The sequence below is a fragment of the Erithacus rubecula genome (assembly GCF_903797595.1).
Source record: "Erithacus rubecula genome assembly, chromosome: 5".
In the NCBI taxonomy this organism is placed as follows: Eukaryota; Metazoa; Chordata; class Aves; order Passeriformes; family Muscicapidae; genus Erithacus; species Erithacus rubecula.
The window spans coordinates 58,116,871-58,141,062 of record NC_136687.1 but is presented as its reverse complement, the minus strand read 5'-3'; the positions used below and the strand labels follow the sequence as shown (position 1 = coordinate 58,141,062).

Here is a 24,192-nt window from a genome sequence, read left to right as displayed (position 1 = left end):
AGTTATAAGTTACATAGTTTTATATATATAGTTATATATAGAAAGAGCTATACATATATATAGTTATTGGTATATTAGCTATCTATATTTTGTTATATAGTCTCCTCACTGTTTCCTTCTGCTTAAAAAGGGCTAAACTAAAGGTACAGAACACACACTGCCAATTTTTTGTGCTCTGAGGCTTTCATCCTCCCCAGCAGCATGACACTGCAGGAGCAACAGGACCAACAGTAACAACCCAAGGAAGAATGTAAAGTTGTCTTTATACATTTACTATGAACTCTGCAGATAAAGAGGGAGATGAGCTGGCATTGCTGCACATGGCCAGGAAGGGCTTGCTGCAATCTCTGGACTCTGTTTAAACCACCCTGTTTAGTCATGCACTTGGAATTAGTCACCATAAAAATGACTAAGAACTGCTCATAGTAGCAGAACTAATGGGACAGTGAAGATGACTTGCAGCTGTGCAGAGGAAATACAAACTTCAGGACAAGGATTATGGGAACTAACACTGTAAGTAAGAGCATCTTTATTTTAAAAAGCAGTGCTTCTACCACTTGAGTGTGGCAAGAAAGGTTTGATGGCATCAATGAGTACATTCTAGAGAAGTGATGGTTCCCAGATAGAAAAGGGCACTGGGATGGAAGGGATTTTGTCCCTGTCTCACATCCTGTGACCACATAAGCTGAGACTGTTGGTGTCCTAATAAGCATCACTTTGGACTGAATTACTTCCTAGTGAAGCTAGTTGTTAATTAAAGTATGGAACCATTATTTTTTTCTAGTTAAGCCCCTAAATGTTAGATATAATGTTTGACAAGTTCATGGCTAGAACAGACAGAAAAACTGAATAGTCTCTTGAAGAAATGAATAGCTGTACACTTTTTTGTGGCAAAGAGGAGTGAGCCATGCTAGACATTTTGGCAGAGTAAATTAACAGTGAGTATTTCACATACAGGGGTGGCTCTCAAGTTGTTGACTTGGGTAATAACAAAAGTACAAAAAGAGGTCTCTAAAAATAATCAAGTCAGTTGCATGATCAGCTCAGCTGCTGCACAGTGGGAGTTGCTTCTTTCCCTCTGGTTTCAGGAGAACTTCTTCATGAAGTGCAGCTTGAGGTAGGCAATGGTGAGGAAGATGAGGGTCATGCAGGCCAGGGCCAGGTGGTTCTGCCACAGCCCCCAGGTGCTCGGGTCAATGCCTTGGCTCTCCAGATACTGCTCTCCAGTGCAGATCCTACAGATAAAAACACACACATTGATAAGCTCTGTCACTTTATGAACCACCCAGCAGGATCTGGGAAGAGCTCTGGAAGTTGCAGTGTGGTTGCATGTGTGTAGTAAGTGGGTAAACACCAGCTGTGAGTCAGTGGTTAATTTTGCATTTGTAAATTTGCTTTTCTTGTAGCTCCAGTTTGACGTAGGAAGCTGGAATGGATTTTTGTGAGGCTGTAAAATTGTGTGTGTGTGTGCACAGCTCTCACTTAACACAGTTTGAAGAAAAGTAAGAAGCATCATGCCAGATATTTCTAGTGTCATGAGTACTGAAGGTGACAACAAGCAGGATGTTCCCTGCAGTCAGAATGCAAAAACCCAGCCAAAGGTTCCTTTTCCGTGTAAAAACTCACAGATTCTCTGGTCATCAGTGAGTATCTGATACTCAGGCTGATGTTCCAGGGCTTCTAAAGTTCCTGATGTTGGGATTCACCTCAGTGTTCCAAAATACTTACATCTGGCCTGTCTGTCCATATGCACTGTCACTGCTTGAAACTGTGTTGTTACTGCCACAGAAGTTCAGACCAACCAATTCATTGATCTCTAAAGCCTTTCAAAATAGAAGAAACAATGACAACAGAAATTAGTAGGCAAAGGAGTGATACATTAACAAGATAAGATATAATACAATTAAAATTAATTCTAAAAATGTGCTGGTATCACTATTATATTTGCCAAATCCCCATTTTTTAGCAGAGTAGCAGAGTTATTTTTTTCTTTTAAGTGAGGAATGTATACAGCCTGTACACACCTGGTAAAGCATGCACCACAAGAGGCTTTACAGCTCCCCCAGGCACAGGCAGAAATAAAATAAAGCCCAAATTTCTCTGCAAAACATCACTCTGGCTTAAATTTTCACTAATTAGGAGAAAAGCTTTAGCCTGACAAGTTTTTGTTTGATTAATGGAAAAGACAAATAAAGGATTTTTACTTTTTTTGGGTGGGGATAACATTGTTCTTTACTTTGAAACATTTCTGTCCAGCTGAAGTCCAGTGGTAGTTGTGTCTTTCTTTGGTGTTTCCAAATTACAGAAATGAGCTCTTCCAAACAGCAGTGGGTGCTGGTTGGTGAGAAGCACTTCTTGTTTCAAGGTATTGCAAAATACTCTGAGCTTGTTGTACTTCATTAGCTTTCATTTTGCTCATTAGACCATCAAGTTTGAAGGTTTCTTTATCATGGTTAAAGACATTCCTTTCTATCAAACCATTTCCACGTTTGTACACAGGAAATCAGGGCACTTACTGCCATTCCATATCGAGGGATGCTGAAGTATTTGAGCCAGGACAGCCAGGACATGACACTTGTGAGATTGACCAGCAACCCAGAGAAAATCTAGAGGCAATAATTAAAAAACAAAACCAACAAAAATACATTAAAAATTACATGCTCTTATCCTGTGTTCTTCTCTTGACTTTGCTTCTTCAGATAAAAAGGAATGGGAAAGCATTCCTAGAGGAAGAAACTCTTCCAGCAGAAGGACAAAAGGGAAGGATTTATTTTACCAAGCTTTGGGCCATAACCTCAGGTCCTTGCCCCAAAACAAGTCACAAGGAATGCTTTCCCCTGTGCAGCAAACCCACGAGCTTCCTGCCTGGGGGTCCCAAGTGGGTCCACAGGAACTCTCTGCTGCTCTTAGTGTGGGGCTGCTAGTGGTCTCAGAAAGCAGGGGGCTGCAGGTCATGTTCTCAGCCATTTGCCTTTCACAAAGTTAAGGGAGAGAAGGCAATGCAGCCCTAAGTGCCTTTCCTACTTTCCAGGCAGCTTTCTGTCTGCCAGAGCCACAAAAATGTACTCAGGGGAACCATTCTCCTCCTCGCACCCAACCCTTCAACCTCCCACTTCTCATTCATTCAAAGGGCAAATCAGAATATTCCACCCCACAGCTTCAGGATCCTCAATTCAGACAAATCAGGATATGTTGACCCCAACAGGCTTTTTGCCCAGTTCAGCTGAACTCCGTGCTAGTAGGATTTCTGTGTTTCAGGATTTCTGGGATTTCATGATCCAGCCTGGAGAAGTGAACAGTGCTACTCACAATCATAAAGACAAATGCCACAGTCATGAGGAGGTTTGCTATAGCCACCACACTCTGTCCTGCTGCAATGGCAAGGGCCATGGAAGTGGCTGTGTAGGACACCATCATGAGGGTGAACATCATTGTAAAGAAGGCTCCTGCTGTTGGCTTCAAACCTTGAAGAGCAGGACAAGAAGGGTTTCAGAAGATGCTGCTGAAAGCTCTGCCATTACCTGAACACTACTGAATTTGCTAGTGTGTCCTGCTTACAAATTACAGCTTGTCTGCCAGCACAGGCTGTGTCACTGAGACCCAAAACTGCTGTGGTGCTTCTGACAGCCCCTGTGTTCTGACAGTGGAAGACAGGATGAATAAGTAGCATGCCCAAAACTGCAGTAAGACTGAAGACAGAATGTGTACTTCACTCCACCAAGCTGTCCATCAAAGGAAAAACTTGTAGTGCACTTCCATGAGCAGCAGCTGTACAGCATTTCACTAGTTTCCAGCAGGGAACTCTCCTAAAGAGCCCAGCAGCCTTGAGGGAACTATGGATTCAGCATCAAGCTCTGCTTCCCTCCAGTTTCACAGTTTGAGAGCCTCTTGCTCTTGTGGCCGTTTCCTTTTCCTTAGGGAAAAACCTCAGACCAAAGCCAACAAGCTGATAATAATTCACACAATTTAAGATCTTCAAACAAAATTTTTCTTGTAGGTGTTCTTGCAAGGAGCAGAAAATTCTCTTATAAAAGTCATCAGAAACCAAGGAGGCCATAAATGAAAAGGAATAAATCAAAACTATGTAATAATGGTTATGAGACTGTAGGAGACCATACTTGCCTAGCATGAAGTAAACTATGCAGGTGAAGATGATGCTGGGCATAGTCCTAATGGGTATCAAATCAGCCATTAGCTTTGCTATGAAGTATGCAGATGTTCTGTAATACCCACTGATATATTCATGTCTGGAACACAGAGACAGGTACAGCACATTAGAAATTTAACCACAAAAACCACTTTGATTTTCGCCTCTTGAAAAATGAATTCTAGCTCAGACTGGAAGATCTTTCATACTTAGGCTGTAATGCAACTCTCCAGTAAACCTACACACTATCAAATGGTGACATTTTCATATACAAATGAACATGGGTGTTTGTGCACATAATTTTTAGTGTTAAATAGATTCATGTGTCATGTCATTGAGACAGAGAGGGTAAAGTTTGAATAATTTTCATATTTTATACACATAATATACATAGATTTAAAGAGTACAGTTAGATGGTATTTATTGCTATCACTAGCAAGTCACAAACTTATTAATCAATGACAAAACTGAGAATTCAAGGGGTTTTTTTCCTATTGTGTCAATAAACTTAAACTCTGAATCATTTGTAATTACAGGTACCTTTTGGGGGATTTTCAGACCACCCCTTAGCAGATTAACAGAGTACATTGGCAATGAGCACTATCAGTGAAATAATTTGAAAATTCTGCACTGACGGTTCTTAAATGACATTCTCAGCATGTCAGAGAAACTCAAAGAGCCTGGTAACCTTTTTGTATATTTACTTACATAAATATCTTCTTTTCCACAACAAAGAGTTCAATAGCTGAGACGCTGCTAAAACACTGGTTAGTGGTCAGAAAGAACATTGCACCCACCCTGAAAAACAGCAAAACAGTGAGCTGTTATTTAAAATGGGATGTAAATGCAGTGTTTCCACAACAGAGAACATAAATCCACCTGCAGTGCCTGAAGTTTGGCAGTGTTTGACCTCCCATCCCAAAATCCATGGGAAAGTCCTGAGTCTGAGTCTGTAACAGGTCTGACACAGATGTGATACAGTCATTATTTGGTTTTGGTATGCAATGATAGCACATTCTCTGATACAGTTAAAAGACAGAAAATAATCTGAGAGTTTTTTTCAGGAGCTGTGGTTTGGCTTTTTTCTTAATGTAATTTCCTGACACATTAAAGATTCTCAGATTGTGAGTCATTTGTCTGCTGCAAACTGCAAGGAACCAAATAAACAGTGTGAGAACTAGTTTTCACCTTTTTCATGAAAATTTAAGGCACTTGCTACTCATTTTAAAACTGGGCTGTTTTTAAACAGATGCTATGAAGCATTTGAGGATTAAGAACTCAGGTTTCATAGTGGCAAACTGATGTGTCAGGTCAGGTACACGCAGCTGTCAAAATGATAGAGCAGCATGATTTGAAAATCTCTTACTGCTGGTAAATTCAAGTGTGTGAATAGAAACAGTTGGAAGATGACAATTTTAGTTACCTACCTTTATGTAAACACAAGTCTGTGTACTTTAACCCTCTCTGTTCTGCAGGATGACCTTGCTAGAGGAGCAAAATCACATCCTCGCTTCCAAGGCTTGGCCTTACTGATGTGAAATGAAGCATTTGCTTTATAGAGGTATTAAGCTGCTTTAAAGGGAGCTTTATCAATTTTTTGCATATCCACCTAGACTGACTGACCTGTTCTGTAATCCAGTAGAGTTCTCTTCAAGTCCAAAGAAAATGGCACCTACAATCAGTCCCAGAACAGCTGTAACACAAACCTAAATAGGAAAAAGAGGAGGGGAAGGATCATTCTCATTGCTTCAAAGGTTTTCCTGACAGCCAGGATGAGGATGACAGCTGATTTTCACAGCGTGTAGATACTGGGCTCTATCATACATCCCACTCATGGAACTGATTTAAAATGTTTTTAATGCTAGAACAGGGCTGCAGATATGCTGATAGTGCAGTCTGTAATTATTTAAATAGCAGAGATAACAGCTGCCTCAGGACGTCACTTAAAGACTGAAGTGTGTGCTTCACACTTTTTTACTGCTACATGCCAATGACACCAAAAGCTCAGGAAAACAATGGTATCAGGCAGTTCTGTCATTTTTAAGCCCCAGCAGTGCTTGAGTTTTAACACCAGAAACTACTTGATCCTGGTACCCTCTCGCTAAGATCCTGCCAAAGGAGCAAATGTCAGGGGTAATCCAGCTCCTAAAGCAGCTGCAGTGGGAAGCAGGGATCATTTCAAGACCAATTTGCAGCAGATTAATGAAAAAAAAAAAGAGGCTTAATGAGCCATGCACCCCTAAAAGAATGCTGGACAAATCCACCCCTAATGAGGGCGGGGAGATAAAAAAGATTGTGAGAAAGGAGTCGGGGGCATTGCCCTGGGGCTGTGAAGGAGGTTCTTGAGAGCCTAATTCTTGTCACAAGGTCAAGCTTTTACAAAGCAATTATTAGGGATCTCCATAGTATCAACATACAGGCACACACACTACCCAAAGCCTTTTAACCTCGGGGATTCTGGACCTGTTTTACCTCCACACCAGCCATTTATTCACTCATTATATAAAACATGATGAAAATAATTTATACCCCTGGCTACAGGCCAGTTTTTCTATTGGCCTGTCCAGAACTGCTGAGAATTGCAGTGGGAGTTTTGGTGGTGCTGTGGCCCATGAATTAGGGGATTAGTCACCCTGCAGAGGCCAGCTGGATGTTCCTCACTTTTGGAAGCAATGTGCAGCTCTGAAGGAGTCAACACTTTTGGTGCTGATCCTTCAGAAAAAGCAGCACTAAGGGAGCCAGGATTATCTTTCATGGTGGGTGTTGGAGCCCATTATGGAATTCATGACACCTTATCCAGAAGGCATCATCACCAATACGAGCAGTCAAATGGCCAAACAGCACACGCATTACGAGACTGCAAAAATATTTCTGCACTTGAGCCAACTGCCAGCACTTCATTTTGTGCTGAAGTTTAATTAAGTAAAAAAATGCAGTCTGTTAACTTTTCCTGGCAGGGGAGAGGATTTGAGGCCAAACCCCACAGTGCCAAGGCTGGACAATTAGAGTCAAATTTGAAGAATGTTCTTGAACAAGTCTGTGAAACTGCTTGGGATATGGTGTGCTCTTGGCTAGGAGCAGCAGCATGCCCTGCTGGGACAGCTCTGTCCTCCCAAAATCTTTCAGTAGTCCAAAATTAATTACTGAACAGTCCCACATTTGGGAGCATTCAGGACACCTTCTATCCCAGATTCCTTCACCCTGAGCACTCTTTCTTCAAGTACTTACTGCAGTCAAAGCATCAAGAGGCAAAACCATCCCAATGACTTATCTAATAATCCAGGAACCAAATAAATTCAAGGTATACCACAAGATTATAGACACAAATAGCCTTACCTGAGCTATGGAAGCCTGAGGGTTTCCTATCAGGTTTTTGAACGTGCGCCTGGACACCCATTTCAGCTGGTGGAAGAAGGAATTGGCATATGTGATCTGTCGGAAAAGTCCTTTGCTTTTCTTTTTATTTCCTGGGGAAATGCTCTCTAAATGTGCTTTTGTTTCTCTGTAGTAGGCAGAGTTGGAGTATTTTTCTGCTAATTGCTCAGCCAGGTTTTTATCATATTCAGAGCGTTCTTCAGTGCTGTCTGATGAAAAGATTAAAAAAACAGAAAAAAAGGTGATTTTTTACAATCCCTTTGCCTCCAGAGGTTTCTATAAGTGATGACATAATCCTGAACTTCCCAGACTTTTAGATCCAGGTAATCCTGCATGTGTCTACTTTGGTCATAAATAAATTTCAGCTAGACCTCCTTTTTTTTCTTAACTATAGTACAGTGTGAGCTTTTCCAATGACAGATATGATGTGTGTAATATCTGCCAGACCCTGATCAGAGAATTTTTGTTAAATGATGGCTGCTCCTTTGGTAAAGGTATAGTGAAACTCTATTTGGGCACTCAGTGTATTCATTACTTTATTTGCCTTTTCACTCCTGTGAAAAGAGAGTAATGAGTGGCAGCAATAAAGTATGAGAAAGCATATTCCAAAAAATAGTTGAGAGCTGATTCATTAGTTTGGGGATAATTTCTCTTAGCACAACTTCAGGGAAATATCAGGTGAGTAGTGGTGCCCTATCTCTACCCCTTCCCACCCTACTCAGAGGAAGGAAAACAGTAATTTCCTAACAGAAAAGCTGTTCCATTAGGAAAAATAGTCAAGCCATAACTACATCAAATTACATCCTTAGCAGGAACAATTGTCCTGGTTTATCATCTCTGCTTCTGCAGGATTTCAGCTAGTTTGCCTGGAAGATGGAAGAAGCTCTTTCTGTGTGCTGAGTGTTACCAACACAGTTTCTCAAATTCCCATCCCCACACATGTTAGGATCACCTGGCTCAGCTCTGGCTTTCATACCTGTGTTATTTTCATCAGTCTTGTTCATGGCCACAGCGGTGGAGTCTCCGTTGATGACATCCAGGAAAAAATCAGCGGGGTTGTTGTAGGGCTCACACTGGTAGCCTGTGGTGACAATGACACTGTGGTGACAGGGTTAGGAGCCCTGGGGGGCCAAGGCTGTGCTTGGCTGTCAGGAGCACAGCCAGACATGGAGCAGGCTGCACCCAAGGCATGGCAGCCTTTGGAAAGTCCTTGCTTTCCCGAGGGATGAGAGGCACTGCAGGCAGCACCGTCAGCAAAAGCGAGGTGACAGCCAGCAGCGTGCTCTTCCCAGCCCTACCCTGGGCTCTCTGCACCCAGGAGCAGCTCACCCAAAAACACAGGTGGGTCAGGAGGAGAAGCACCCAGAGAAACACTCAGGCTGCTGTAAAATGCTGGGCTGGCTCAGACACGCCGTGCCCAGTGCCAGCCCAGCGCTGTTTCACTGGAGCTGTGCAAAGCCAAGGCTGGCCCTGCTGGAAGCTGTGCTCACCAATGGACTGGAAGTACTGGATGGCCTGCTGGGCTGGCCCGTGGTACAGCACTCTGCCTGCAGCCAGCAGGGTCAGGCTGTCAAACAGCCGGAATATGGAGTACCGAGGCTGGTGGATGGAGAAGATGATGGTCCTTCCTTGTTTTGACATCCTGAATGTGAAGAATGACAGATCTGTCAGCTTTTCAGTGTTTAGATAAGGGCATTTGAATGTTCTGTTAAATCTTAATGAAGTCTCATTAACCTGGTATGCCAGAGAAGGGAGAAGAAAGAAAAAAAAAATATAAAAAGAAAATATTTAGGCCATATTTACAGTGTCTGTGTGAGAAAAGAATTCTCTCTTTGGAACAAGAGAATTCATTCAGTTTTTTTCCTACCCATTCTCATCCTTGGCTCACTGATAAGTAATTACATGTCTGAATTCCCAGTGTGCTCATTCAAAATGTAATTTGAGTCAAACACAACTGAAGAATAGCAGATGGAGTGCTGACAGTGGGGAGCTGTTTCCAAGGCCATCACCTTTTCAGCAGCAGTAGGACAGCATTAGCAGTGCTGGCATCAAGTCCTGTGGTTGGCTCATCCAGAAACAAGATGGCAGGATCTGTGATGATCTCCATCCCAATATTGGTCCTTTTCCTCTCTCCTCCTGACACCCCACGAGTGAACTGGGTGCCAACCTGACAAAAAACAAGAAACTTGTCTTGTTTGGCCCAAAGAGAGATCCTTGAGCAAGCAGCATCCTACCCACATGGCGGAATTTGGGGAGAATTGTCAGGAATTCTAGCCCTACTCTCAGAAACAGATGTAAATGTTGTCTCACACACAGCCTTGTTCTTAATGTTTATATTACTTGAAGTCTTGTCTTTTTCTCCAACCACTAGCTCTCCCTTTCACCCTTCCCTTTCCTTTTCCCTGCAATTTAAAACCATACAGCAGCATCAGCACAGTCTGCATTGGCCTCCATACAGAAATGTGACTAATTATTGAATTACTGAAACAGCCTGTTAAAATTAATCTCTTTTTTTTTATTTTAATCTTCCATGATGAGCCATTTGGTTAATTACTAAACCACTTGCTAAGGTTTAAGTGTTTACAGGCCTTACCTTGGAATCTGCCACTTTGCTCAAACCCAGTTCCTTGATGACCTGATTCACTCGTTCATCTTTCTCCTTTTCCTTCACTGACTTGGGCAAGCGGAGTGCTGCTGAGAACTTCAGATTTTCTCTTACAGTCAGGGTTCCCATCACCACATCATCCTTCATTAAAAAAATAAAATAAAATAAAAGGGAGATACTTGGTGGTTGCTCAGCAGTTTCTATTTATTCCTCTGAGACCTGTATCTACCTATGTTTTATGCAGTTCTTGCATGCAGAGGAACAGTAGCAGCAGCCAGAACAGGCAGTAGGGTGCAACTTCTATGCCTGTGTGTCTTGTTTAGACCACCTTTCTGTAATTTTCAGGAGTTTTCCTAGATTCTTGGATCAAGGCAAGGTATTTGCAACACAGCAGCAACTTCTCGCAATAGAATCCAGTGATAAAAATTACTCACCTGTACCACGTACCCAGAGGTGCATTTAAAGTTGGCAGGCTGAGGAGCTCCATTGATCAGAATGTCACCAGAGAGCCCATGGGGATCCTTCCTTGCAGCCAGAATGTCCAGCAGCCTAAAGGAAATTTTGGTTATTTTGTCAGATGAACATTCAGGAGGCAAAGCTCTCTGAACCACAACCCCAGCTCGTGGGAGGAACAGCTGCACAAAAGCAGATCATACTAAATATTTGCAATCTAGAAAACCCCCAGCAACTTTCAAGGACTGAGTTACTTTTATGCTGGTTTCCTGAGGAAATGAGATCTGTGCAGGTTCATGTCCATTTTTTTCAACAATTTGAGTTTAACCTCTCAGAATGGTGTGTAAGGAGCGAGTGTCAGCAAAGTGTGGACTGAAACTGAATTTCACCTTTCTCATATAAACTGATTGTCTTTTTTGAATTCAAGTATTTCTCAGAAAACAGTGAGACTTGCTCAGACCTAAATAAAAATTCAATCTTTCTCTGAAAGAGAAGTCCATTGCTGCTAAATGTGTGCAGTTCCATTTTCCCCTTGGAGTAATTTCTTTGGAGGGCACTTACGAAGATTTGCCACTGCCAGTGGGCCCCAAAATTGCATTCAGTCCTGGTTTCATGATGCCACTGTAAGACAAAACAGGGGAGTTTTACAAAATAGTTAGGGTGGGGTCATTTCTTTGCCTGTTTCAACAGGTAGGCCAGTGCAACTTATCTGTACAACTACTTCTGCATCCATTAATTCCAGAATTAATGAAGCTGCCTAACCACAAGCAATATTTATGATCAGACTTCACCCTAACTTTTATTCCTAATTCAAGAAAAACTGACCATCATATAGAGAAGACAGACAGAGACATGACAAAAATGTAGCAATATTTGTACACGTATTTTTACCATATGGATCTCTACAAGAGAAGCACACACTTGCTTTAACCATACTCAGTTCTACAGGTATTATGCTCTTAACAGAGAGAATAGTCCCTGTAGGCAGAACAAACTAGGTATTTGTTTGTACTTAAAATGCAATTGGTAGTTTCTCTCTATCTGACATTGAAGCCGCATGGAAGTCAAAAGCCAGATGGAAAATGTCACAAATCACTCATGTGAGTCAACTGAGGTACCACCAACACATGGCTTTTGAGAAAAGCAGCAAAGCCTTTAAAAGCTCATGTGTAACAGGTGTGGAAATTCCCTGGGCAAAGAGCAGGATAGACAGAGCTGCACAACAGGGTGAATATTTATGACAGAAATTGGAGTTAAGGAGCTGAGAGTCATGGGTGACTTGGAATGGCATATTGTATGAGCCCTTGCCACTTAGTTTAACTACTGAACTGTGAATGGGCAAGTTTTATTCACTGATTATTGAACAAAGGCCATAATGACATGACTGCTTTATTGCAGTAGTGCTCACTGTTGGGGAAAAACCCACAAAACAATGCCAAAACCCCAGAAACCCTTACATCTCTTCAAAGTTAAAATGTTAATGTAAGTGAGGGTTAGATTAAGTGAAACCCCTCCAAAAACTAACCTTTCCCAAGGCCAGCTGAGGGGAGGAGACAGCAGCAGGCTGTTGGTATCTCAGCTGAACACCCTGGCACAGGGGGAGGATTGCCAGGGAGAGCAGAACCAGCAGAGCTGGCTGGTGTGCCCCAGGCTGATAGCACCCCAGGGAAAAGGGAATTGAGCTCTCTGCTGCTCAGGCTCAGCCCAGGCTCTGAGGAGCTGGGCTTAGGCACAGCAGACAGCAAGCACCAAGCAGCCACACACACAAATAATTTTCCTCAATCCTGATCTCTGTGATGTGCTGAATGGCTCAGTGACGTGCGTGAAGTCAGCTCTCTGGGCAGAAACAAAACTTACACATTCTCTAAAGTGGTTTGTAAATTTAAACACTTACTTGACACCTCTCAGAACTTCTTTTTCAGCAGTTTTTCGGAAGCACAGGTGCCCAGACTTTGTCTTGACACGGTAGCAGATGTTGTGGAAGGTGAGCACACTTCCTGCCCTGCCAGCCAGCTCTGGAGAGCACTGCCTGGGAATGCCATTTGTACCAGCTTCTGACATCTGAATGCACAGGTGTGGCTGCTCCTCTGCCATCTCTCCTCTGGAAATGAAGCACGGCAAAGGGAAGAGTTGGTTAGGTAGGGAGAGGAGAGGTGTGTCTTTTAGGAAGGTTGGGTCCTGTGAGATCAGACCTGGAGATGATGAAGAGCTGGATCTGCCAGAGTAGAGAGAGAAGAGTTTCCCCCCACCATGAAGGTCTACTGGGATGGGCTGAGCTTGTGGGGCACAGCTGCCCTCTGAAGTGAGCACCTGGAATTGTGGGGCTCTGCTGCTCCCACATTTTCTCACTCCTCTCTCACAGTTGCTGAACATCTTTTGCCTTTTCTTACACATTTCCAGAGAGGTTCTACCAGCATCACTGGCACACTCAACCCTGCCTCAGCAGCTGGAATTGGCTGTGTCTGCCACAGCACGACCTCAGGATCTTTCCCACTGAATCCTCCCCCTCTGACTATCCCTCAGCAGCAGCAGCTGGACACAGGCAGCAACTGTTCTATTCATCTAAATAATTTTGCCAAGGATACAGCAACATGGAAGCTGACATTGCTGACAAGATATTCTCTTCCTTGGGTTTGATTTCCACGTGAAAACTAGAAGGTAGTTGTGGAATAATTAAAGTTATCTCACCTCCCTCATCAGCCAGGCTTCTGCCCGTGAGCCAGCCACCTGCACAGTGGAGCATCCCTGGCTGTCCCCGTGCAGGCAGACCTTTGTCCCCTTTGTGCTTCCCTGAGGATCATCTGGGAGAGAGGCAGGGTCTGGCCTCTCTATAAAACGTGTTGACTCACCAGAGTCTAATTGCTCTAATTGTCACTATGGGAAATGTTAGCAATGCAACAGTTCATGGGAATCAAGGGGGTAGATGAGCAGCTGGGAGCTCTGGGGTGACCAGTCCCCTACCTCAGCATAATTACACTGCTTACAGCAAGAAAGGAGGCAAATTATGACAGTTTCAGACACGCTGACTGAATTTGAGAGCTGTTAATAAAAAGGAGCCTTGGAGAAAAAAACCCCACCAAAAATAAAAAAGCTGTTTAATCTAACAGTCTCACATGGTCACATAAAAACCCAAACCCAAGCCCTTATCTTGTCAGCTTGCTGAGGCTGCTTGACAGACAGCTGAGCTCTCCTTGGTGGCTATCAGCACTGCAAAACCTCTGGAAACTGTTTTCAGCAACCTGTCTATCTGCACACAAAGGCTGGTTCATCTGTCTCCCTGTGATGCTGTCCCAAATCCAGCCCCAAATTGCCTCTTCTGAGAAAGCTACAGTCTTCTGTGCTGACAAAAATGTAAATTCTTAATGTTTTAGTAATCAGTAATCTTGGCCCAGTGCAAAGAAACCGTGTTTGAAATGTAATTACAATGGGTCTAGCTTTAATTTTAGCCAAAATGCATTTTGAATAAGTTGAACATCAATCAAATGTGCAACATTTAAAATATAGAGGCCTTTTACTGATAAACTGCATACACTCTCACTTGTGCCACAGATTTACTTACCTACAGGAGAATAGGTAGTTTTATAAGGCTGTTTTCTTCAGTTTCTGAGTTAATATTTTGGTATTACTGATCCAACATTATAAGCAAATGGGAAAAATTGAGGTAGAGTTTGACCTCAGGCATAATCATCAGAATGGTTACATTTTTCTTTGTTTTGCTTGATTTTGTTGGAGTTTTGGTCTTTTTTTTTTTTTTTTTTTTCAAAGACTAACATAAAAATCTAGCTCAACACTTGTAGTGAAATTTCTGAAGTGCTCCTCAGGAAAAAAACTGGTTTTTTAGGAATTAAAGAAATTCATTCTTCCAGACTGAACTAGGCAGGTAGACAGTAAGCAAAGAATCAGAAACTGTTTTCACAAGTGAAGGATCACACTGCTTTTACAGAAGAACAGACAGTCTGTCACAGTCAAATTTAATCAAGTAAGTTGTAATGATATTGCAATGACAATTTTTTAAATATTGCAGATCTTAATTGTTTTTAAATAATTCATTTAGTTTCATGTGACCAAAAGCCATGAAACTTTTTAAGTCAGAGCTTGGCAGGACAAAGAAATTACCATGATAGATTCTAATTGAATCAATTTCTAGGCAAACTTTAAATGAAGTTTCTCAGATTTCATTGCCAATTGCTTACAAATATTTACTTTAGGTTGGAAATGAGCAGAAGATTCAATGACAACATGTACTGACTGCTGGTTTCAAAAGTATTTGTTAATCTCAATAAAATGTTTTATATCCTCATCATATTAACCCTGGGTATAGTAGACACTTATATAAAACACTTATAAACTCTGGAAATTTTGCAAATTTAGTTTGTTTTGTCAAATAGTTCTGAAATGTTTTCTTTGTCACTGATTTCAGCATCATTTCAGCTCAGGTCTAATAGAAAATCCTTTTCTTCAGAGACATTTAATCTCAGAAAGTTTTTTCAGGAGACATACTGGATCTTGAGGTTTAACCTTTTATTAATGATAAAATGAAACTACTTTCTCAAAAACAGCCAAGAAATCTCTTTTCCTACTGTTTCAACAAACATATAATTAAAGTCTCAGTACAGTCACTTTCCTGTGTATTCTTCTGAGACTTGTAAAGTACAAAGTCTCATTTTTCCTACACTCGGGGAAAGTAAACAAAACCATTGAACAACAAAATGTGCTACAAAGTTCAATTAATTCAAACACACTTGAACCACAACAATACCATACCTGTAGCCCTTCAAACAGTTTCAATAAATGTATTTGTGTGCTTTGAGATACACAGTCTATATTAAGGGCTAAAGAACATTTATTCCTATCTGTTTTCCTGAAAATCTTTTGGAAATAAAATAAAATCAAATAGAAAAAAAAAGAAAATCACAATACTAAAAACAATCAACAACAGCAGCAACGACAACAAAAACAAAACAAAACAAAATAAAAAAAAAAAAACACCCCAAAAAACCCTAATGCTATAGAAGTAGTAGTAAAATTATGAGGAGCAAAATTCAGACATGCATTTTTTAAAATCCAGGCGGTTACTCAAAAGATTTTATCTCTGTAGAGGTTAAGCGTTGAAGTTTTAGAGACAGAAACAGCTTTCAACATAATTATCTAACGAAAGCTGCCCCAAGCCCTTTTTAAAAACAGCCTTTTTCTTTTTTCTGGATACTTGAACACGCCAGAGAAACCACGGCTAAGTGTGTTATTATTTCTCTTCTTTTTAGTGGGTACAAAATTAAGTCTTGCAAGCTGAAACAATACTGTATGTGCATTTTGGGCTTTGGATATATAAAATTCACAGAATTTATAAGTGCACCTTTTCTGCCCCCTTTCTTTAGCCCTTCCCAGGGATGTGGGCTGAGCAGAGAATGACCGTGGGGATGCCGAGGGGTCAGGACCATACATTTCTTTTTCTCGGCAACACGTGCAGGGCTTGAAAACCGCTTGAGTAAATAAGGGATAATGCGATTCAGGCAATCAGCAAGTTAATTGCCGGCCGATTTGCCGGGGATTTGTAACCTGCCTTCCATGAAAAGAGCCCTGTGTGTGAGCTGGGCACCGAGCGATTCTTTGCACACGCACGAGGGAACACCGGGAACGGCGGCTCCGGCAAAGTTTTCTCATTTTTCACCTTTTTACCCCTTTTAATTTACGCCTTGAAGCTTCTCCCCCGCGCTTTTTACAAAGCATATTTCCACCGATTTCTCGTCACCCCAATAAAAGCTGGGAGAAGGCAGGTTGTGTTTTCCTGGCTGTTGGATAACAACACCTGCTGAGTGCCATTCCATAGCGATGGCAGTGCAAGGGAGGCACTAAACCCGAGCTAAGCCTGGCTCAGCGGGGCTCAGCTGCTGCTAGAGTCACTCACCAGCAGCAGGTGCGGTCAGCGCTGCGGGATGCTGAGGAGGAGGCGCAGGGATGCGGGATCCAGGGAAGGGAGGAGCGGGAGCCCAGCTCCGGTCCGGCTCAGCTTGCAGGGCAGGGCAGAGCCGCCCGGACCATCGCATCTGCTGCGGGACGGGCTGGGTACCCTGTCCTCCGTCACCGGGGAGTCTCCACCCTCTCCGTGCGGAGGGCAGGGCCAGGGCGAGCTGCTGCTTTCACCTTTTCTCCTTTAGCAGAAGTCAGAGGCGCTGTGAGTGAGGGAGAGCATCCCCACCTGCGGGATGAATCCCAGCAGGCACCTCAGGCAAGGCTCGGTTGGGTGGGACATCTCCTCCCACAGTGTCCTGGAGATGGGTTCACTTTGCTTCTGTTCCAAATACCCACAAAAGTGCTTTTCTGAGCCCACCAGAGCAGGGTTTTCACAGGACAGAATGGAGGCATGGCATTGATGCTGCTCCCAAAGGGGAGGCAGTCTTGGTTATTCAAAGCAGGAGAGCTGGTCCCCAGCTGAGGTTACTGGGCAGCATCACCCACATCTCACATCTCTCCAGGAGCAGGAACAATGACAGACATGCCACTTCTATGTGCTCTCTGGTGCAGTTTTGCTTTCCAGGACATCTGCAGCTTCCAGTAATCCCAAAGATGAGGTTGGGCAAACTCTGGGGGATGCTGAAGGAACTCCTTCAGTTCTTTTGGCACCATCCCACGTGAAGGCTCTGCCAGGGCTTTGATAAATGCATAAACCCATGGAGTCACAATCTTTCTCCTTGGCAGATGACGCAGGAGAGTATGCTTTATGGGTGGTTACCATTTGAAATAATGATTTTTTTATCAACTCTTTTTCCTAGAAAGACTTATCACTAATTATTAAACATCACCTGGACCAAACACCACAGGGCTGGATTTTTTACATAGCTGTAAACTGGGATAGGTTAATATATTATTGTTCATGAGCCATACTCCTGAGACCTTGTTCTTTCTTTTATCAGTGAATTTATAATAATTAACTCTGCTAAATTTATATGAGAATTAGAAGCATGCCAGCAGCTAGTGACAATCATTGCATAGTCCCAGTGGCATTTGAGAAGGTGCACACGTGACTGAAGAGGTGCAGAAATGCTGTTATCTTGTTCAGGGTGCATATCTGCAGCCTGGGCTGGAAGCCTCAGCAGACAATTTGTAGTGTCAGGTCTGGACTATCCCCAGGCAGCCTGGATGCAGGATATTCTTCTATGAGTTAGGAAAAACCAGAGCACTTGCATGGGATGCAGAGGGAGGTGACTGCTGCTCTCAGCATGACTGGTGCTCGGGCTTCAACCAACTACAGCACAAAGAGATGAAAACTGTGGTTATTTTGTTTGCACAGATATTTCCTCTACTTTAAAGAGCCAATATGAATTGGTGGGTTTTTTTAATTGTGGGCACAGGTGTCCTTGTGATTGTTTTTGAGTGCATCAAATCACAGTTGTTCTGTTTTCAGGCATGGAGCAGACTGTCTGAAGGAAACCCCCAGCTGATGGTTGCATTAGGGTCTGAGTGAAAGGAATTCAGCCTGCCTTTTCTGGGAACCGGCCAGGAGCAATTTAATTTCACTGGAAGTTTTTTCTCTTAGGCACATGTATGGGACACATGTATAGACACAGCCTGGAGGGGCTGTGTTATCAACTCTGGTAGCTGCTGAGATGTTTATGGGTCCTGAGTACAGAGACATTCACATTCAAATCAGTAATAAAAGAAATGCATTGTAGTAACACGGTTCCTCAGAGATAAGATTACAGATTGCATTAGGGAGAGACAGTGCACACTTTTGGCAACTCATCCATTTTGCTGCTGCAGGGTTCCCAAGGGCAAAAAGATTAATGTACTGCTGCAGGGCTTGAAACCTGTGCCCTCAGGAGTGCAAAACTCAGTAATGTATTCCACCCCAATAATTTTTTTGTAGCTTACTGTCTCCAAGGCCATACCTGCCCCACGTGCTTATTTGTCAGATAAGAATGCCTGAAAAGTGCTCATAAATTTTTCCTCGTCTATCTTTGGGCAAACCTGTGATGTATTCCAGGGTTGCTTAATGTTAGTAACTGATTAAATATGGAGTTCAACCTTTCACACTTGTGTTTTGTGCTTGGTCAGAAGTGAGGCACACCCATAACATGCAGCTGACCTTTGGTCAGTTCACAGCACATAAACCCTGGGATGTTCAACACACTGTAAGTGAGGAATCACCTTATCAGACAATCCTTTCAAGCAGCTTGCATGTGCTGTTTAAATGCTAAATCTGGCAGAAAGTCACCACCAGCTATCCATTAACCAGAACAAAAGGTGAAATCTGTGCAGCAGCCACACCAGCCAAGGGAGCTCCTGGGCTGTGCCCCTTCTTTGGTTTGGAGTCAAAAGAGGCTCTGCACTTTCACCTCTGCACTGGAAGGCAATGTTTAAAAATGTGATGAAAATTTATTACAAGGAGGAGAAGAAAACACATCTTGTATGAAAAAGGCTCAGGATGATGAACCTCAAGGAAGGGATGTAGACACTGAATCTAGTGTTGCTTACCAGGGATTCTCCTGAGCTGCAGATCAGGCTGGTGTGGTGCAGTGCAGTGTCAAACCTCTCAGGAATCATTTGGGCTCTCTCATTACCCTGGAAACAACATCATGGGCCTTTCCCCTGTAAGGCTTGACATTCCCAGAACAAACGACTTCAACTGTGCCCCAGAAAAGCACCAGTTAAGCCACTGTGATGTTAACATCACACATTTTACTTGGGTGGGAGGTTTCCTAGCAGGTTCCCTGCTGCTCAGACTGAGCTGTCTTTCACTTATGTGTTCCAGCCTCCTGAATTTAGGCTTAGAGCTATAATCCTTCAGGGTGTTTGCCCCTACAGGGAGTTCCAACCAGCAAGGAGCCTGGCCCCTTCCCTTGAGGATCAAACACATGCTCCTCACTGGGTGGAGGGTCTCTCTCAGTCCCATTCCTGACAGCAGAAGTGAGATGAGGGTGAGCCTAGCTCTTCTGGACACTTGTGCTGCTCCAGGCTCCTTGCTGCTCCTCCACAGCACTGTGCAAAAAAGCCCCGTGAGGACACAGGGCAAAGCTGTGCCAAGAAGGACCTGCCTTGGCAGCAGCAAGGAAAACCATCCCCACAACCATCCTGGCATCCAGGGAAGCAGCACAAAGAAACCACAGGGATCCTGGCTCCGGGCCCACACCACTCTGGGGTGTGGGATCACTGCCACAAAAGGTGATTTTCCTCCAGCAGTTTGGCAAGGGTGGCACTGCTAGCACCTCAGATAATGCACACAGGTGTGCCTGCAGGTGAGTGATCTTAGGTACTTGCTTTGGTAGTGATTGTTTGTAGGTACTTCTAGTAAAGAAATTCACAGAAGCAAAACCTCTGTGTCCTTGTGTCTGCTCAGAAGCCTCCTGGCTGCTTCTGGCTCACTGTGGGGGCTCATGATCCCAATGGATCAACCCCTGCATGCCCTGGAGGAGAGAGACCCAGGGAGGAGACTCCACGATCAAGGGTGGGTGTGGAAGGATGCCAAGCAGGAATGACTGGGGAAACCCAAAACACCTTCACTGTGGGAGGAGAGATGGGACACAGGGCTCACTTTTCCCTGGAAGGAGGGAACCTCAGCACTCCTGGCTATGTGGCTTTGAAGCCCTTGATCTTGGGTGCTGTCTTCACAGCCATGGACTCCTGAACTGGCCACCTCAAACCAGGCAGCTGCCTGTGCTGTGGGCTCAGAGCCAGCCCCCAGCCCTGCTCTGCTGTGGTAGGATGCACATGACAGGGATTTAGGGCCACAAAACACATACATGCTGCCAGCAGTGGCACAGCCTCACCCCTCCACACCTGGGGCAGCTGCAGCATGAGCTGTGATTCTGAAAACAGGTGAGTGGAAAAGGTATTTTTGAATAAATCCCCATCTTGTCCTGCAGGTGCCAGCACAGAAGCACAGATATGACAGAGCCTCCTGCAGTCCAGTCTGGGCAAAGCCCAGAACTTTTTCTGTTCAAAGCAATAAACCTGAAACCAATCAGAACCCCAGTCCCAGACTTCCTTCTTCCCTGTTTGTGACTCTGACAGGCAATGGATAAACCCTTGCACCCCTGAGTCCCAGCTCTTCCACCACAGCTTATTACACCCAACACCCACAAGCTGCAGGGGTCTGACCCACAGGAAAGCTGCTGCCATGTGATGCTCTATTGACAATGTCTGTGTGGGGACAGCAGAATATCTGGGAATCCCACAGCATCACTTGTGTCTTAGTGCTGGGGACACTCCAGGCATCAATAGAGATGGGTTCAGTGTTCTTAGGCTTCTCTGAGCAATGCTGTGACCAGTTCTGCACACTGGTGGTGTCCACAGATGAGTGTTCCCATAGATTTGGCTTTTGATTTGTCTTCTCACTGAATTTTGTGGTCTGGCCTCATTCCAGTGTGAGTATGCAAGAGGAAGCCTCCTTTACCTGACAGCCTAGAAACCTACAGCACTGTTTTTGGTGCTGCAGAAAGACACAGAGACATAAATCTCAACACATGGGCAGGAAGACACAGGCAGTGCTTTTATTGCTGGCTTTACCCCGGGAAGAGGAGATGGAGCACAGCGACAGCAAACTCCTCGTGGTGCATGTCCCAACAGCCAAGGCAGCAGCAGCTGCCTGCAGGGGCTCCACTGAAGATGGCAGCATCTGCAAGGGGATAGGAGAGCAGGGTCAGCCTTTCCTTGGCCTTTACTGCACTGCAGCAGCGAGGCAGAGCAGCTCCCCAGCTTACCAGAATATGCCCATCTCCCTCCTGCGGTTGATGTCTCTCTTGAGCTGGCAGAGCGCGCACGGCGTGCAGCACCAGAGGGAGCAAAAGTCTCCCAGGATGGAGCCCTGTGGAGGGTGGGACATTGCAGGAGTAACCCTTTCCTTTCTATTTTACATCAGCAGCTGTGGGGTTCTTTCTGACCCCCTGTGCTCTATAGGCACCAGCTCAAAGGCTCCTGCTTGTTGGGTAATCTTCCAAATAAGCAAAGCAGCTAATGGTTGCTAAGGTTATTTATTACAAAGCACATCAGTCTCAAAAGGCAATAGCAAAAGCAATGGCAAAGCAGCAGCAATAAGCAAATGGCTCGAAGCCCTGGCAAAAGCCAATAGCTAAAAGCAGCAATACATAGTCTTATAAAGGATTTTTCTAACAAGCTAAGATGCAAACTCAGACCATCACTCCTTAACCTATTAGAATTCTAGTTTCTTAGCACACCAGGTTACTCACTGCTACTGTGGCATTTGAAACCTTTTACTCACTAAAAGCATTAGAACACACTCTAAGACTTATTCAATCCCTGCACTCTGATTTCTCTCTGAAAAATTCAGAGACCCCTAACTCACAGACTCCAACAGGCAGCACCCCATGGCAGCTCATCAGGCCCCTGCTGCTCACATCCAGCAAGGACTGGCATGAAGTGGTGTGTGCTGGGACTACCTCCAGCTCACAGATGTGTCCCTGACTCCTGTCCCTGCAAATCCCCACCTCTGTCCTTCCCCTGGGCACCCCTCTGTCCCCCCATGAGCCCCCAGCCCAGCCCCCACCAAGCCCTGGTCACTCACTGGGATGTTGTATCTGGTGCGGTACAGGGTCCTCATGGCCACGCTGGAGCCACACATGCAGCACTCATTCATGTCCCCAGCCACCTGGCACGCCAGGCAGGGCAGGCAGAACGTCCCACACAAACCTGGGGGATAGGGAATATGTGGGAAAAGCCAGCCTGGAGCTGTGGCTCTTGGCACAGGGCAAGAGCTGCTGTGCCTCCAGCACCAAGGGAATGGGGTTTGCAGCAGGGGTGATGCTGCAGGAGGAGCAGGGGAACACCAGGAGCACACCACGGGCAGCAGCAGGGATGAGGGGCTCAGGTACTCACAGACACCACAGTTGGCACAGCAGTCCATCAGCCCTGTCTGCCACACCCCTGGCTGCTGGGCCACTGTAAACTGGGGCTGCACAGTAATCACAGGTTGAGAGGCCATTGCCAGCACGGGGTCAGGTCCTTCCAGGCTGTTTGTAGTCTGGAAAAAAAAAAAAGCCATCAGAGGAAGATGCTGCAGGTGTTTCTGAAGGGGCACCTTGCTCAGGCTGCTGTATTCAAAGACAGCAGTCCCCACTGCCAGGGTAAAGCCATCCTCACCACAAAGTGGGGGCACAGCTCTGCCAGAAGCTGCCTTTCCCTGCTGAAACAAAGCCCTCCCCAGCAGCACATCATCCTTTGCCTGTGCAAGTAAAACACCTCTGTGGAAGCAGAGCTCCTTCTGCTCCACAACTGCAGTGCTCCGACACCTCAAACCTGACTTCTCATTTCCAGGTCATCTTTCATCATTGTCTGTGTAAAATGGAATAAAATTATCTGTTTAAAATTGTCTGGGTTTTGGCCTGGATTTTTTTTTTTTTTTTTTTTTTTGTTTCTTGTCTTTGCTTTTGTTTTTTTTGTTTTTTGTTTATGATCACAGTCTCCAAAGGTTACTACTGCTCAGTTCCAGCCTCTCCAAGCTCTCAGGAGTCACCTTAATCTCAGCTTTGTTCTATGAGAATCTCAGCCTATTTGCTTTCCCCTCTCCTTCCTTCTTCCCTTGCCTTCTTAGTGTGCTTCAAGGCAGTGGGTTTTCCTTGTCTCCTTCATTCACCCTTGTCACCAGTTCCTATCCCTCCTCCACTTGACTGTGCCAGCACCTCATCCTCCTCCTCCCCAGTCCTGTGGGATCACCATGGCCTGTGGAATTCCTCCCCATCAGCAATTATCTGAGAGTAAAAAAGCTCCTGTTCCTCAGCACCACCTCCAAAATCACCTGACTAATGTAACAACACCAACTGCACCTGCACCAGCTGTTCCTTCCCTCTCTGCCACCCCTGCAAGGCACAGCTTCTGCCACTCTCACTTTTGGTTTTAGAGCTTTAATTAAAACAAGCAAACAAACAAAAACAGAGGATGCTCCCACAGGAGGAATCTTACACAGACACATTCCTTGCCCTGTGCCCAAGCTCTGCACCACTTTGCTAAGCACTCTGAGAGGATTGTTTTCACACCAGAATTGCACATTTACACGAAGTTAAGTATTAAATAACACAATAAATGGGTTGGAACTGTTGCTCTGCCCAGCACTCAGACCCTGCCATGGAGCTCATTACCCAGGTCAGAGTGGCACTGGTGTGCACTGTGTTGTACTGACTAATGCCAACAGCTGGCAAAGGGCTGATGGCTCTGCTGGCAGCCCTGTGACTCCCCACATCTTCAGACACATCCCAGCTGTCAGACACAGCCTGCAGGGCCAGTCCTTGCTCCTGGCAGCCCCAGGAAGAGAAAAAAGATTGTTGAATTATGGTGTAAGAGGGAAGAAAGCTGGTAAAATTCTCTACATGGTGTCTGCTCCTGACTTTTTGCAGTGAGAGCATGGCTGGGCTGTCCCTATCTGAGACACCTGTGGGTGCGGCAGGGGACCCTGCTCCCATTGTCCCTCTCTGGAAGCCTCCTGGCCCTGCCTTGGCCAGCTGTCCCTGTTTGCTCATCCACGAGGTCCCAGGTAATTCCCACCACCTCTGCAGGCAATGTAACTCCCCCTGGCATGCCAAAACAGCAGCCACTTCAGGAAGCCTTGGCACACAATGATATTGAAGCAAGATCCAGGAGGGGAAGGGGAGGAGACAAACCATGG

The 24,192-nt window shown here is 44.6% G+C and overlaps 2 protein-coding genes across 4 annotated transcripts; both read right to left on the bottom strand.

The window, feature by feature from the left end:
* Nucleotides 1-475: 475 nt before the first annotated feature.
* ABCG2 (ATP binding cassette subfamily G member 2 (JR blood group)) lies at nucleotides 476-16,955 on the bottom strand (the record flags this gene model as incomplete). 3 transcript variants are annotated; one of them, XM_079306200.1, is made up of 16 exons in its annotated part: nucleotides 476-1,235; nucleotides 1,729-1,823; nucleotides 2,517-2,606; nucleotides 3,310-3,464; nucleotides 4,123-4,247; nucleotides 4,856-4,945; nucleotides 5,771-5,853; nucleotides 7,484-7,731; nucleotides 8,499-8,603; nucleotides 9,013-9,164; nucleotides 9,532-9,689; nucleotides 10,116-10,268; nucleotides 10,562-10,676; nucleotides 11,142-11,201; nucleotides 12,475-12,681; nucleotides 16,457-16,955. In XM_079306200.1, 15 exons carry the CDS (start codon nucleotides 12,672-12,674, stop codon nucleotides 1,085-1,087), a joined length of 1,980 nt encoding a protein of 659 aa, XP_079162326.1. In that variant the 3' UTR covers nucleotides 476-1,084. The 3 variants fall into 3 exon arrangements, with proteins under 3 accessions (XP_079162326.1, XP_079162327.1, XP_079162325.1); XM_079306201.1 differs by having other exon boundaries at nucleotides 12,475-12,676; nucleotides 16,431-16,733; XM_079306199.1 differs by having other exon boundaries at nucleotides 12,475-12,679; nucleotides 16,486-16,624.
* Nucleotides 16,956-21,052: 4,097 nt separating this feature from the next.
* Nucleotides 21,053-22,515, bottom strand: LOC306802561 (placenta-specific gene 8 protein-like; the record flags this gene model as incomplete). The annotated part of the gene is made up of 4 exons (XM_079306989.1): nucleotides 21,053-21,192; nucleotides 21,278-21,381; nucleotides 22,099-22,223; nucleotides 22,410-22,515. Coding segments are annotated over 4 exons (336 nt in total). The 3' UTR covers nucleotides 21,053-21,191.
* Between the last annotated feature and the right edge of the window lie 1,677 nt (nucleotides 22,516-24,192).